This window comes from Melanotaenia boesemani, chromosome 3 (assembly GCF_017639745.1).
Source record: "Melanotaenia boesemani isolate fMelBoe1 chromosome 3, fMelBoe1.pri, whole genome shotgun sequence".
In the NCBI taxonomy this organism is placed as follows: Eukaryota; Metazoa; Chordata; class Actinopteri; order Atheriniformes; family Melanotaeniidae; genus Melanotaenia; species Melanotaenia boesemani.
In genome coordinates, this window is record NC_055684.1 from 38,059,800 (window position 1) to 38,075,185 (window position 15,386).

The following is a 15,386-nucleotide window of genomic DNA, read 5'->3' on the forward strand; positions in this document are numbered from 1 at the left end:
ATTTGATCTTTTTTTCTGTCTTTACATGGACCTGCCCATAGGCATTTCTAGCCCATTTTTAGGGGTGCTGAACACCCCTAAAATTAGAGGAATTTATATATCTTTTTAATGTATGTGTTTTTCTTTTTATTTGTTTGTTTGTTTTTGTTTTTTACAAACTAGATGTGCTGCCTCCTGAGTGGCTGATATGCAGTAGTGGCGTAAGAAGCTTAAACCAGGATATGTGGCACAATTCTTAACTTCTACCAACACATTATTATTAGCAGTCCTCATGTTTGCTGCATTTAAGCTTAGGTTACTCTCTATGTTGTTAGGTGAGTTAATTAGCCACTGTTTTTTCTAGCTAAAACCAAACGTTAAAAGTGGTCAGTACCCCTGTTTTCTGTTTGAAATGGGATGAGAAAAGCTGGCTGTTGTGTCATGTGCAGGTGTTAATATTAAAGCCAAGGTGTTACTGACTAGCTAACTGACTGGATGCCCATTAACACTATAACTCCTGGTGTGTGTGTGTGTGTGTTTGTGCAGACAGCTTCATCATGGACATAAGATTATCTCTTTTTTTTAAAAAATAAAAGAGCCAAGTTCAGGTAAGAGTGTACGATTAACTGGTCTGTCTACCAAGACTAATGTTGTAAGTTGGATCAATGTATCGATGTTTATATCTCTTATTAGATATAAAACACATCGTTTGGTTATTTGCCTTTTGATTGACAGTAAGAAGAGAGAGAGAGGAGCAGAGAGGACTTTATTTATTAGTATTTTTAATAGTATTTTTTCATATTTATGTAACTTTTTCATCTAAAATCTATTTGCGTATGATTATCAGTCCAAAGAGGGAGAGATGAAAAAGCAGAAGAAGAGGAAAGAGTGCAAGGTCAGGAAGAACCAGGTAAGAAAACAGAGAATGTGGCTTGTAAAGCAGCAACTGTTAAGCCAACAAAGAAAAACATCCCATTCACAAAATAATTTTACGTCATGAAGTTATGTGTTCTATTAAATGCTTTCCGGAAGCACACGTACACTTATCTCACATCACTGGACTTCATTCTAAACAGGACATCTTCATTACATTACTTTTTGCTTAATTTTATTATAGAAAGAGAAAAGGGAGAGACTCTGGGAGACGAGAGAGAGCAGACCAGGGAGAGAGATGAAGAGACACAGAGAGCGTTGAACACCGAAAAATGATCGACAGGTTTGCCAGCCTCAAGGTGAGGCGACATAGGTCACTTTTCTTTTTGAAGGGTATTTTTAGTTATGTATTTGTATTTTATATACATAGATTGAAAATCAGGGTTAAGATAAGTTTCAATCCATTCCTCTTTTGCTGTGGCTCGATATTTAAATAACCTTTATCAGATTTGTTGGTTCAGTCACAGACTTTACCAAAAAGTGTTTTGCTTTTCTTTCACAAATGTGGGAATGAAATAGTATTAAAACATATTTAACGGTGAAATTTCTCTTGCCTGGCCAGGCAGCTGTCTGGGTGCTCAGCACCCCTAATCCTCTGATCCTAGAATCGCCCCTTAATCCCCAATCAGAGCTATCAATGACAGACCTGATTCAGCATGTTGAAAAAAAGCTGATAGGGTTCAGCTTAGCCAATGGTGCGTTACACAGCAAAAATACAAAAGAAAGGTTAAGTGACACTTCAGAAGCGAATCATCAGCTTGGTTTAAAAACTGTAGAACTAAACATAACCAAAGACTTAGACCTCAGTTGGCTTGTTAAGGTGATGTTGTTCATAGTTAGTTAGGAAAAGACCGCCAGTGTTCAGCATGCGCAGTTTTGCTCCAAGTTTTTGTCCACCTGGTAGCAAAATGTCGAGAAGTGCAAGCAGCCTGAGGTCTGGTTGCAGCTCATAACAACATGCAATGCTATTGCTAACAGTAAAATCATGGCCATGGTGAAAGAAACACTACATTCAGCATCATATTCATCCTGTTTCTTCTCTGAGAGCTCTCCAACCAGTAAAAGTCAGTCTGAGTTTGACTCTCTCTTATCTCCTATCTCTGTCCCGTTCTCTTTTTTATTTTCCTCACTCGGGCCTCTTTGCTGAGTCCACCATAGGGCGCATCTAAAATGGCCCGTATGTTTACATCCAGTTATTGGTGTTTGCTGTAAATGCAGCTATGTGTCGCTCCATCGAGGAAAAATAGTTGTGAAGTGTGGCTGTTCGGCCTCATCCAGGAATGAGGAAAATGAATGTCACCGTGCCATCAAAACGAGTCTGAGTACTTCTGTAGTATTGCTTTAAGCATTTTTATTATTGGGCTGCACCACCGTGCAGTATTAGTGAGCGTGAGTGGTTGTTTGTCTCTCTGTGATGGACTGGCGACCTGTCCTGGGTGTACCTGGCCGCTCGTCTGCTGGCATAGGCTCCAGCTTCCTGAACTGGAATAAGTGGTGTGGACAATGAATAAATATTTATTGTTATAAATGAACAAATTCATGCGAACAAAAATGTTTTCTTGGTACGTTTTGCCATTATGTCGGCAACTGATGGAAGGTGAAAGGATCAGTTGGTTGGATCGTGCAGAGCGAGGTGAGAATGTTCAGAATAAATGAAAAAGTACATTCTCAAACAGTTTTAAAGACATTTGACTTGGATCCACCTTTTCTATCTAAATGCTGCTGGATGAAGATCACAAAGATCACAACATAATTCTTCAATAAACAATAATTTAGCATCAATGTGAGAACAAAAGAGCAGAAATAAAACAACAAAAAAGTGTACAGAACAAACGTTCCTGACTGGCTGATGCCTTCCAGTGGGAGAAACAAACTAAACGCATGAATCTCAGGATTCGCTGCAACAGAACTTTACTTAATTCCGCTCTATGCCTAAGATGTCAGTCACCACATGCTGCTCTGCTTGGCTCACAGTTAGATGATGAATGTTTTGTTTTTCTGTTTTTTTTTGGATGATGAGGGAAAAAATTGCAAACAGTAAAATGATTTTGACAGTTCCACACCGAGGGAGGAAAGGAAATTAAGAGTTTGTCATAGGTGAGAAAAATACGCCTCCTCAGACTTCACAGAGCATGCTGGATGAAAATTTTCCACTGAGAATACGTTCCCAGTTTTTGTTCTGTCTCCATAAAAACAGTGGAAGTGCTTTACGTTGTAGTCCTGAAGCTATTTTACTGTCTACATCCTCAAGATTAAAAGAAGAACATCTTCACTGTGGTGGCCTTGCTATTAAAACAAAAGGGATTTAATGTACTTTAACTAAATATTTAGTTAGTCAAGACAAGGCAACTTTATTCATGAAGCACTTTACAACAGCAGCTACAAAGAGCTGAACATAAAACAACTAAAATATTAAAAGAGATAAAATCAGATAGAAATAAAACAGAAAAGAAATATTAAGAGAAACAGTAAGAAAAAAAACACAATAAGAGAAATAAAAGCAACTCTCACATTGGCTGAAGGCCAGTGAAAAGAAATGAGATAATCCGGGGATGTTTCGTCCTTTTAGGTCATTTTTCGCTCAACTTTTGGCCCATATGGGAGATTTTTAATAAGAAAGTGTTTCTCCTGAAGAACTTTGAAATTCCTCTTTCTGTTTTACTGAATGTCAACAGGTCACCAGGGACAAATTTACTATTTTTTTTAGGTCATCAGAGGACAAAAGAACTTACAGTTTAATACTTTTAATACTTTTTGCTCATATCTTTTAACCAACTTCAGTCCTAATCAAAAACTCCTATGGAAGCTGAGAGCGGCCGGGCTCGCATGTTTTTTAACAGTTTTCTCGCGATAACAAAATTATTAAACTCGTTATCTCGAGAAAACAAAGTTAACGGATTACTCATATGCAGAGTTGCAAAGGGACTGGAGCTGCTCCTGGTCCATCACACAACCAACACAGAGACAAACATTCAGACTTGCAGTGACTTCTAGAGAATCAGCACAAAGGCGGATTTATGCTCGCGCTGCGTCTGCGTGCGGCCGGTTACGGCGTAGCTGACGCTGGTGAGTTTGCTTTCGCACTCGAGCGTAGGGTTACGCATAGTTTCTCCTCCTAACCTGAAGGTGGCAGCAGGGGTGGTATCGGCCGGTAAACTCACCAGGTCGGAGTTGTTTTGATGGTTCACTGTGTTTAAAATGGTGGTTACTACACAAATGATTCAGTGAGAAGATCCAGAAATCATAATCCCAAAGTGACCAATCATTAGGGAGTACTCCCGTGTGGTCACCTGCATAGCTGGTGGGCACGTCAGGTCTGGATAAGATGCACATCGGGCCTCCATGCAGCTACGCAGCGCCTACGGCGGTGACACAGATGCCTCACAAGTATAAACCTGCCTTAACATGCATGTCTGTGGACTGTGGGAGGAAGCCGGGAGAGAACCCACGCATACATGGGGAGATCATCCAAACTCCCATCAGCTGTCATGGGGTCTGTTTTGATCATTGAAATCAGGTGTCACACACTTACTTTTAAACCCACCTTAGTCATCTCGTTATCTCGAGAAAACACACTTTGTTTACTTGAGATGACAAGATAAATTATCCCGTCATCACGAGATGTGTTGTAGTTTGTAAAGCCTCTAGTTGGAAATGTGCTTTATAACTAGACATGACCTGACCTGAGAAAACGGTCCTTGTTAACGAGAAAATTAACTCATTATCTCAAGATAACAATTAAAAAAATAATAACAGCCGGAAAATGGTCACTCTCAGCTTCCGTAAATACCAAATATGTAATCATTCAAATTATTTTTAACCATTTAAATGCCAATTGTGGTTTGAAAAACTGTTGCATTGAGCAAGTTATTATATGTGACTGCCAATAAAAACTAACAATGCAAATAATAACAAATTCAATATTTTTATTAGTTTTTAGTTCATCTAAGACTGATCTTTACATAAAATCTCCAACCACCCAAAATCTAATCGGACTGAAGATCGTTGAAAGATCTGAGAAAAAGTGGATATATATATATATATATATAGATATATATATAGATATATCTATATATATATAGATATATAGATATATATTTATATATAAGCTGTTTTGAGGATAATTTGGGACTTTTTTGTCCTTAGATGACCCAAAAGGACAGTAACGTATAACCTACAAGGGTTAAGAGTGGAAGGAAGTTAAGTTTCAAGCTCTGAAATCTTTTATTGAGGCCCTATAAGCTCAAGTTAAAAAAAAAACATTAGTGATATCACTGATTAAATCCTCAGATTTTCATGGTATTAATTTCCAATGCAGATGAGCAGTAATTACACGACAGCCTAATGTCGATTCTGGAAAGACGTCCGGTGAGACTGGATGAGCTCTACATACTAAATCTGCCACAAAACTGGAAAAAAAAAAAAAAAATTCAGTGCAGCAGAGCAGAAATGAGTCAGAAAGACTTTAAATGATATTAATGTGTTAAGCTAGGGTCGAACAAATTCATCTAGAAGCACAGAGGGTAGAGCAGTTAGAACAAAAAGTCAGAAAAACAAGAACTTAGTAGGTTCTATCAGCTGTGATGTTGACATGGACGGCATGAAGGCAGCTCCAGAAGGAATCTTATGCCATGGGAGCGACACATTAGTTCATTGCACAAAATGCATGCAGTCCCACCTACCAATGATGCCCATGAACGAACAGACACACACTGACTTAGTACATCCTCAAAGAAGCAAAGTAATCTGTGTCTTTAAAGAATATTCAGATAGTTGTGATTGACGGGCGAATCCTTCTGCTGAAATATGAAATACCCATTTGGCTGAGAAACGCAGCAAATGCAAACATTAAAAGCAAGTCAGACGTCTCCTTGGTCTATTCACATGAAAGCATACTTGAGAGTTTTTTTTTTTTGGGGGGGGGGGGTAAGAAGCTGAGTGTTTGAGGTGAAATGTGTAGCAAAATATCCTGCCTTCAATTTATTAGGATTTTTTTATTTTTTCGTAAAAAAAAATGAATGCACTTTGTACAAACCCAGACGCCAATCACAAGCAAGTCTCTTTGAGGTCCAGGCCTCATGTGAATGTCATCTGATCCCACCCCAGATCATGACAAATGACAGCGTTTCCAAGCTCCTCTCTTTGCCAGAAAGAGGAAGACGGGAGTGTAATAAGCTGCCTATCTTCCTGCTCAACAAACATTGTAATTTAACTCTTAGTAACAGGCAGTGGCAATTGGCTTTAATAATGGCCTATACCCTCTAATTTGTCTGGGGATGTACCTCAGCCTGCCCCTAGACCTTAATGCTGCTGTGCAATCCATGTTGCTGAGAGAAGGGGAGGATGTGCATGAAGGGATGGAGGGAGAGCTGGAGAGGGTAAAGTCTCCCACAGCAGGAGGTCACGATCAAAGGGAGATACTAAAGAGAGCAAAACTATTTCCTGTTCCTTATAATATCACAGAATGTTGGTATAATTAACCCCAGGAAATGTGGCTTCATTAGTCTCAGTCTGGGTCTTAAAATGAAGTGTGGGCTAATTGGTTGAATATACATGAACACTAATAAAGACACAGTATGGAGAAATTAGCAGGACATCAACACCATTTCAAAAGCTTGTTTTCTTTTTCTTTACTTAAAAAGAAATAATAAATAAGGGCTTGAAAGACAAAGTTGGAAACTGTGAAAGCGAATCAAGTGGCCTGACCCTTGCTCTTCCCTCGTTTGTATTCTCTGAACTTCAGCACATAGCCTCAGACTCCACTGCTTCCAGCAAGTTTCCTGTCTGCTCTCATATGCATCACAAAAAGAAGCTTTTCTCTTGAAAAATACAGATCCAGCTTTATCTTTCTGGAACATGTAATCCTAAGGGAAAAGCCAGACTCGTAGCCATTAGGCGGTGTCCTCCGTGCTTTGACTCTCTGCCGTCTCAGCCTTTGTAGCGTAAGGCCGGAGCAAAGCTTGTTTCCATTCAGCTGGGAGAACTGGTCAAAGCTGCGAGATCAAGCAGCTCCCAGCAGTTTTTTTTTTCTTCACAGAACTGCTTCAGTTGTCTCGATAGTTTTTGAAAGAATGGTGTGCAAAGAAAAAAAGAAAGAAAGAAAAAAAAATAGCTGGAGATTTTCTGTTCTCCCTGGTCTCCAACAGGCTTGACAGCAATTTTGAGAAAAAGTTTGAAAATTTGAAAATTGTATGTCTTAAATTGGGTAGAAAATAGGTGCTTCTCACTGGAGACAGGCTGCCATTTTTATGGCTGTTTGTTTCCTTCTACTGCTTTCTCTCTCTGCTCAGAGTATTGCACAAACCATCTGCCATACAGGCCCTTTGTGACTCTGCTTCAAGAACTTAGTGGCTGTCTTCATCAGCTCAAGATCTGCTGCAGAAAAACAGCTTTAATTGGTACTGAGGGGGAAAAGAGGCAGAAGAGGGCTGCGTGTTTCAACACAGTTCACATAAAATGCATGAGAATGATCAAGAAATCTGCTTGCAAAGGCATTTAATGCTAATATTGTATACACATAGATGCTACAAAGCATTTGATTTTTATAATAAACACATTAGCCGATATGAAAACCAGGACAAGCTACTTGCAGACTTTTTGCTTAAATCTACTTGAGCCTTAAAAATTGCCAACTGCAATATTTTGCACAATGCCCTGTCAGCGCCGCTGAGCCTTCAATCTACTATACGAAGCACTCTGCAGATAAAAGACTCAAACAGCAAACGTCCAATCCCTGTTGAGCTGCGTCCAGGTTTAGTTAGAAAAGCTTCACCACAATTAAGCTTATAAAAACAGCCTCTTTGACACATTAGCGAAAACCAAGAGGAGCCCTCCCCTCTTCTTCTCTTTGCACTGTCAGTGCTCTTCACTGTCAGGGCTTTTAGAAATTAGCTTCTGTTGTTGCTGTAGCTTTGGAGACATTTCACAACCCATTAGCTGCTCCTTCAGCCCCAACAGCTACTCAAAACCAGTGAAAGAGAAAAGAGCAGAGGGGAGAAAGTGACTGTACAGAAGGCATTTTCAAGTGGTGGATCTGATAGAGTTGTTAAATGTGAAAAATAAGAAAATATGATCAGTAACTGGGCTGTTTGAATAAGGAAAAACATTCTGGTCAGTGTGAGGTCAACATACTTAACACAGGAAAGATCATGTATTTATCTTTAGACCAACACGTGCTTTTTCTCCTTTTGAAGTGAACTGACAGTCTTAAAATCCCATGTCACACATCAACCAACAACCAGCTAACAGCACTGTGTCGCCATAATAAATAAAGTTTTTTATCCTCTTGTTGATGCCAAAATAAATTATATTGACTTTTTATGATAAAAGATGGAAGATGCAAAGAAGAAGAAGGAGAAAGAGATGAAATGCTAAGAGAAAGACGAGATGATGTGAGCAGATGCCGAATTAGCTTTGCTGCTACTGAACAGGTAAAAAACTCATTAGCTTTCTTGTTCTTTGTCCTGTCACATTTACTTGGCTCTGCACCAGATTCATAATGATTATAATGATTACTATCATTTTACTTTTTGTGCTGGTTGTCAATAAAAGAATTTAAAATAGAGTATATTCCTGAAGTCAAACATATTCAGGCATGTTTATGAACTTAATACTTTTATTTTAGTGCTCTGTATCACAGCTAAATCAATAAGTGTATTAGTAGAATATTTAAATTCTTTGGGATTTTTATGAGCATAGTTGTTCCTTATAGATAATACAGAATAAAATGATTCTTGGTAGATCCTGTAATATTGCCTTAATAAAATGTGATTAATGAATCTTAATCTAGAACTTCAGCACCAATGTTTAAACCCAGCACAAAAACATAGATGGGTCACAAAGGAGGACTAAAATTGATGACTGCTTTTAAAATGGTCATGTACTAGTACTGAGTCCCTTTTCCAACCACCTGAGCGACTTTTTCTATGTATTTATTTTTTCAAAAAAAGTAAATCATGATAACTGTCGTAACGTTAAGGACAAACATGTCCAGTACAGCCCACCAGCAGCACGGCCTTTCTCCCACTACTAGAACACCTCTTTCTGCTACACATCTGCACGATGCTAGGTGATATAAAGGAGAATTTGTACATATATCCAGTGTTCTTGGTTTAGTGGCCTCAAATAACATCTGCAGTGTAGCAGCTCTTGCTTTTCCTGCTCTCAACCAAATAATAATCTTCTTTATGTGTTCATTGTTTACTTCCTGAATGTCTAGCGGCTCTGTCCTGTCTGGGTCTTGTGGTGTGGAATTGTCCAGTAACAAGCAAGTATATGAACATTATTCTCTACTTTTAAAAAGCAAGCATATACCTGGTCTAACAGCTTTAATCATGTTTGTTTAATGAGCACAGGAACCAAAAAGGTTAAAGCAACAAGCCTCTGTGTCACCAAAGCTGCCACACTATTTGATAGTCAAGTTTTCTGTTGAAATAAACTAACTGCTGCTGGTGTTAGCAACACGGATAGCACACAGAAAAGCTAATACAGGTTAAGCTCTGTTTGCAGAAACAAAGAGTCCTATTAACAAACTGATAACAATACAGATGCCAAACTAGACTATTATGAATATTTTATATAAATTAAGATAAACTTAACCAGCAGGACTCATCTGAAAACCAGTCACTATTCTAGGCAAGGCAAATTTATTTGTATAGCACATTTCATGTACAAGACAATTCAAAGTGCTTTACATGAAACATTACAGCAGGGTGCAGAGAGCAATACAAGCGCATTAAAAATAAAAAATAAAAATAAAAAAAATACAATTAATGAAATAAAAGCAGGAGGAAGATGCTAAATAAAATAGATAAAATGCAAGAAATAAAGTTAAAGACAATATTAAAACATGATTGCCAAACACAAGTGGAGTGTGTTTTGGCCAAGATAGAGTTAAGGAGGTTCCCGGTGAATCTGATAGGACGGAATAATTTACACAGTTGGCAGAAAAAACATAATCAATCTAGAGATTATAGATAAGGGCACTAAAACCAGCCAAGCACAGCGTTTTTTCCTTATCGCAATTACACCTTGCCCTCCTGCTTCAGGTACAGCCAATTAAGCTGGGAGAGGATGCGGCAGCAGCCACTTCACGTTGAGGAGCCCTATCAGATGCCTCCAAACAAACCCCTTCCCTCCTGAACGAGCAGAGAGAGCTTGTTAACTACAGAGAGGCACAAAAGAGCTCACGTATGTTTGATTTTTTACTGCAGGTTTACCATATTACATATATTAATGTTTTTCTTTAAAAATAAGTAAATAAATAAATAAAACACATATTTGAAAACCACAACTGAATGGTGTGAATGATGTCTGTTCTGGTGAATGATGAGCAATCTAGTGAATTGCTTACTGGTGACAGCACTTCATAAAGGGAACAAGGGCACACAGACCTTGTCCTAACACCCCCTCCTCTCACTCTCTCATCTGCTTTTTAATCCATTCATTACTCAAACCATCTTTTTCTGCCTTTCATTGTGGATTGTCGTGCGACTCCTCAGAGGTGCAGAAAAGGACAGTAGGTGAAGAAAATAGATGTCATGAGTGTGTTTTAATCCGAGAGCGGTAGGACAGCTAAGAAAGTCACAGGTGAGGTCAAAATCAAGGGTAACTCTCAGGAGGAATACAAATCTTTGCCTTTTGTGGCTTCTTATCCCCTGCTTTTTCTTCCCGTCTAGCTGGAATGGAAAAGAAACGCCACACTGTTCCTAGCTTGGCGATGAAAAATTGATCACACAAGTTTCTACTGGATGCACATCACTGTCTCCTCTGCTAGAAATGGAGGTTATCAGACACACATACAAAGCTCAAATACCTGAGGCAGAGATGGGGACATATGATGAGAGTGTGTATGGAAAATAAAACAATTTGAGAAAACTCACTCCTAAATAATACACACATGCAGGGTTTGAATTATCCAATTACAGGCTTTCAGAAGAGCCTTTTTTTAGGTCATGTCACCAAGAAAACAAAAAGAAGACAAAGTCATTTCATCTATGTAACGCCTGATGTGAGCGGGATGGAGGAAGGCTGCTTTGAAAGAGATTTTCCAAACACATTAAGATTTTGTAGAAAGTATCAGTATCGCTGATACTGGCTTGAATTTTATTAATATCGAATTAAAGAGAAAATCAGTGGTAATGCACATCACTAGGCAGGACTTTATTCTGACGGCACACCATGCAGATAGTTCCATATGAGGAAAGACGAGGATCAAGGCACTACGTAAAGAAGGAGGAGCCTCTAAGAAGACAGGCATTGTAGTGGCACAGAGCAGGTACAGATACATTTACAGATACAGGTACATTTACTTGCTGTGGTTCTGTGTTCAGTTATTTGCTTAAAGATTTGATTAAAATATGAAACGTAGCTAATGAAAAAAATGCACAAAAATAAAGCTCTAATGACCAAAAAGTAATATAAAGCTGCTTACCAACAAAAACAAACCACTTTTAATTGTTAAATTAGACTATAATAGAAGCAGTGAGTGATACTAAATGAAGAGCTATTTGGGAGCAAAGAAAGCCGACTCTTCTACGGGAGCCATGCCGAAAGAGCCGAGTCTTTGAAAAGAACCCAACTTTCCATCACTAGAATTAATCTGACCCGGGTACCGTGCTGGGGAAAAAGCTGCTTTCAGTGTCCCGGGGGATGTTTGAAGATGTTTGTGGTGGTAAGAAAGAATAAATTTACTGGTCTGCGTCAAGCAAACAAAACAACTAATGATGTTAAAACTACTAAATTAGGTCCAGAACCATCTCACAAATTATTAAAACCTGGAAAGATCATGGTGAACTGCCATCTTCCAGGAAGAAATCAGGTTTAGAATGATCATGATCAGACCTCCGTGAAACCGCTATCCTGCAGGTGTTTGTTGTTTCCTGCTCCAACAAACCGGATTCAAATGAATCCAACTGCTTCTTCTCAACTTCTTAAATCATTTCAGTCAGGTGTGTTGGTGCAGGGAAACAACAAACTCTGCAGGAATCAAATAAAAAGAAAACAAAATTATAAGTCAGTGATGTGTTAAATAATTAAAACAAGAGCATTTTCATGCCAGCATGTAATGAAAATGAAGATATTGGGACCAAACAGTGGTAGGTTTAAGAAAAACCTCTTATCAGTGAGGTTAGATGGTGAAGAAAGACTTCAATTTGCTTCAGAGCATAAAAATTAGACTTGGGAAGGATGGGAAAAGATCATGTGATCTGATGAGACATCATTCTTACTCATGGATTGGCTTAAATTTCGCTGTGATCAAACACTTTTAAAACTTCTTCTAGCCAGGCAGTACATGTGACGTGTGGATGGTTCAGATTATGGGGAGCTGAGAGGAGCTCTGCTTCCCCTGGAAAGCAGAGGCGATGTGTGTTTACATCAGCATTGTTTGTTTGTTGTGTGCTGTGAGCTTCCAAACAACGACCACCTGATACGCCTCATTTTGTGGTTGTTAAAAGAACTTTTTATCCCTGTTTCTGATCAAACAAGCTGCATTCAGAAACAGAGGTTTTTTGTTAGTAACCATAATTTTGACCGCACTACGTGCACTAATATGCATGCACATACACATGACTTGTGAAGTCGTGGTGAAAGCCCCGGTGTAATTCAAGCCCAGCTCTTATCTATTTGCTTATTTATTTACTTAAACTACAACTTCTTCTCTTTTTTTACCATGCTGTGTAGACAGAAACAAAGGCAGGAACTGCAGATGGGCTCTCTTCGAGCTGGATAAAAAAGGGATTCAAGTGTTTGACCAAGCAAAGGAAGCCATTAATAACGGCACAGCAAACAGGAGTCAAATTCAAAACATAATGAGAGACGACCACAGGGGGATGAATCCATCTACCTTTATTTAGACTACATGGTGATGCGTTCTACTAAAGCGGAAAGAGATCAAGTAAAGAAGATGCTCCCTCTTGGCTCCTTATTGAATGCTACAGGAGTCAAAAGGGGGTAAATTGACTAAGTAGGTCGAGGCAAAAGGCGCACAGACAAAATATGCTGAATTCAAATCCTGATTGGCCACACGGGTCTGTGGATGCTGCTTGTATAATTGCCTTGATGGTTTTCTCCTCATTTTCAACATTTGCTGTGACATTCAACGTGATGGAGAGGAAAACAGCTTCCTGTTGATGCAAATGATGTTTATGACTTGCTCCCCCTCCCACTGAGACTAGCATCTGAGAACGGTTCCTTCCACATAAATGCAAACAGCCGCTATGCTGCTGTTGGCACAGTCCAAGCGCAGATGGCTCTAACTCAAAGGCGTGTGCGTCTGCGGTACTTACCACGTCCGCCGGACAGGGTGGTGTCTGTCGCCGGTGAGAGAGAGAGAGAGAGGAGGGGGGTGGGGGAAAGGAGAGAAACAATGATGATTACAACATAATAGATTTCAGTGAAAGTGGCACTGCAATAATCAGTTAAACAAGAAGAAAAAAAAACAGATCAATTTCTGGGGATTAATGGAAAGTCACAAGCAATAACTGGATGGTGACATACCCACAACATGAGGCTACTATTGGAGAAAATTTGCTGTCACAACTACATTGTTGTCTGCATTTGTCTCTGTCTTTAATCAAGGCAGCACCATTTAACCAGAAAAGCTTTGTTTTCTTCCTTATACTCCTTGTCGTTGCCTCCAGCAGTGGAATTCATCATTATCTTTAAACACTTGATGCAACGTCTGCATTGTTTCTGTGTTCCTTCACTGAAGCTCAGGAAAAAAAATCACAGGTTGTTTTTATCCAAGTTGCACAAGCCTGCAGTGTGTGCATCTCTGTGAGAGGTATTAATTCAGACAGAAGCAGCCATGGAGGCTCTTGACATGTTTTTACTCCTGGTTTCCTGCCCTTCTCATGTCCTCTAGCAGTCCTGGTGAGACTGGATCAGAAGCAGGACCCGTAGCTTGATGTTTGCATTGATTGCTAACTTTTAATTCTAAGTTGGCTAAAAATTAAACTTATACCTTAATATTACTTCTCATTAGCATAATGGAGAAGTTCTGTAATGGCTCTCAATGATAATGGTGAGTCTCAAATACTGAGAGAGTTAGTGTCTCAGTTTTTGGCCACATAAATACTTTTGTTTAGAAATATAATATAAATAAAAATAAATATATTTTTGTTTAGATGAAATCCAAATTTGCCTCCAGCACATTGACATTTGTGGTTTTGATTTGGAGTTCTTGTCCCAGTTAGCAGAAACATTTGGGCCTACTTTTGGCACTTATGGCCCAGTCATGGTACTGGCAAGAGATATGTGGGACAAACATGGCCAAAGGATCATGAGCTGGGCCTAACTTGGGTTATGGCATGTGATGCAGTCCAAACCTCATAAGCCAGGTTTGACATGGGTTGTGAAATCCAGGCGTGGCCCAAAGACCACAAGCAAACACAGTTTTAAACCATATCAGGTGGATTTGTCACTGAGTTTAGGCAGCCACAGTCCCCCGAGTCAGCGCCTTCAGTTGAGGCTGAATAAGGAGCAACAGTCGCAGACAAATGAAATCAGAAGCAGGATCTGCAGCTTGATGTTTGCATTGATTGCTAACTTTTAATTTTACAAAGCTGTCAAGTTGGCTAAAATGTAAACGTATAACTTATTATATTATATTATATTATATTATATTATATTATATTATGTTATATTATATTATATTATATTATATTATATTATATTATATTATATTATATTATATTAATACCATAATATATTTAGAGCTTAATATATGCTTGAAATTTTATTCTAAATGTTGCTGGGTGCTGTTTCAGGTGGAAGTATTTTAAGGTGCAAAAAAGATGTTTTTCCTCCAGTTTTAGGGAAAAATATCAGATTCTGAAGGACACTCCTCTAACCTGACTGACAGCCTGGTGCCTTTTTAGATGCTCGGCTGGCAGTTGCTGCTAATTTTACTCTGTTTCATGCCAAACCCTTTTTTAAAATGACCTTGATGAAACCTCAAGCCAAAACACATCCATTTAAGATACAGTTATTGCAAATGTTGCTGGGCCTTTGATCTTTTCAGATGTATATTTAAGCAGTGATGCACAGCAAATGTGATTGATTGGCTCATCTTTGCAAACGGTGGAAAAAATTCACATTTCTAAGCAGTATGCTGCATCTTTGTCTGGGTCACACTCATTCTGTTTCCTTTTAAATGAATCCAACACATTTGACTTGGCGTTAAATAAAACGAGTGCTTCGTAAAACCTTCCTCTACCTTCAAAGCAAATGGCTGATGGAGGGTGATAGATGGCACACTCTGCTTAATGACGACACCAAATGAAACATATGGGACATTTGGGAAAATGCCTCGAATCCAACGTGTAATCACCTCTTGAAGCCTGCTATGATGAGTTCATCCCACTTAGGCTAAACCGGCTGTTGGATGCAGCTGTGCTTGATGGCTGCCTCTGTAAAATGTGGCCCATTTTGCTTGAGATTTCGTAATAATGTGTAACTTGAAAGGAGTCGAC

The 15,386-nt window shown here is 38.9% G+C and overlaps 1 protein-coding gene across 3 annotated transcripts in view; it reads right to left on the reverse strand.

Annotated features, from left to right (window-relative positions):
• cdh4 (cadherin 4, type 1, R-cadherin (retinal)) overlaps positions 1-15,386 on the reverse strand; it is a 240,945-nt gene that overhangs the window by 124,897 nt on the left and 100,662 nt on the right. For 2 of the 3 annotated variants that reach the window (XM_041981127.1, XM_041981126.1), the window contains exon 3: positions 13,200-13,223. The exons of the other annotated variant lie outside the window; for it this stretch is intronic. In XM_041981127.1, the coding sequence (XP_041837061.1) occupies positions 13,200-13,223 (24 nt within the window). The remainder of the gene's footprint in view (positions 1-13,199; positions 13,224-15,386) is intronic. 3 annotated transcript variants of the gene reach the window in all.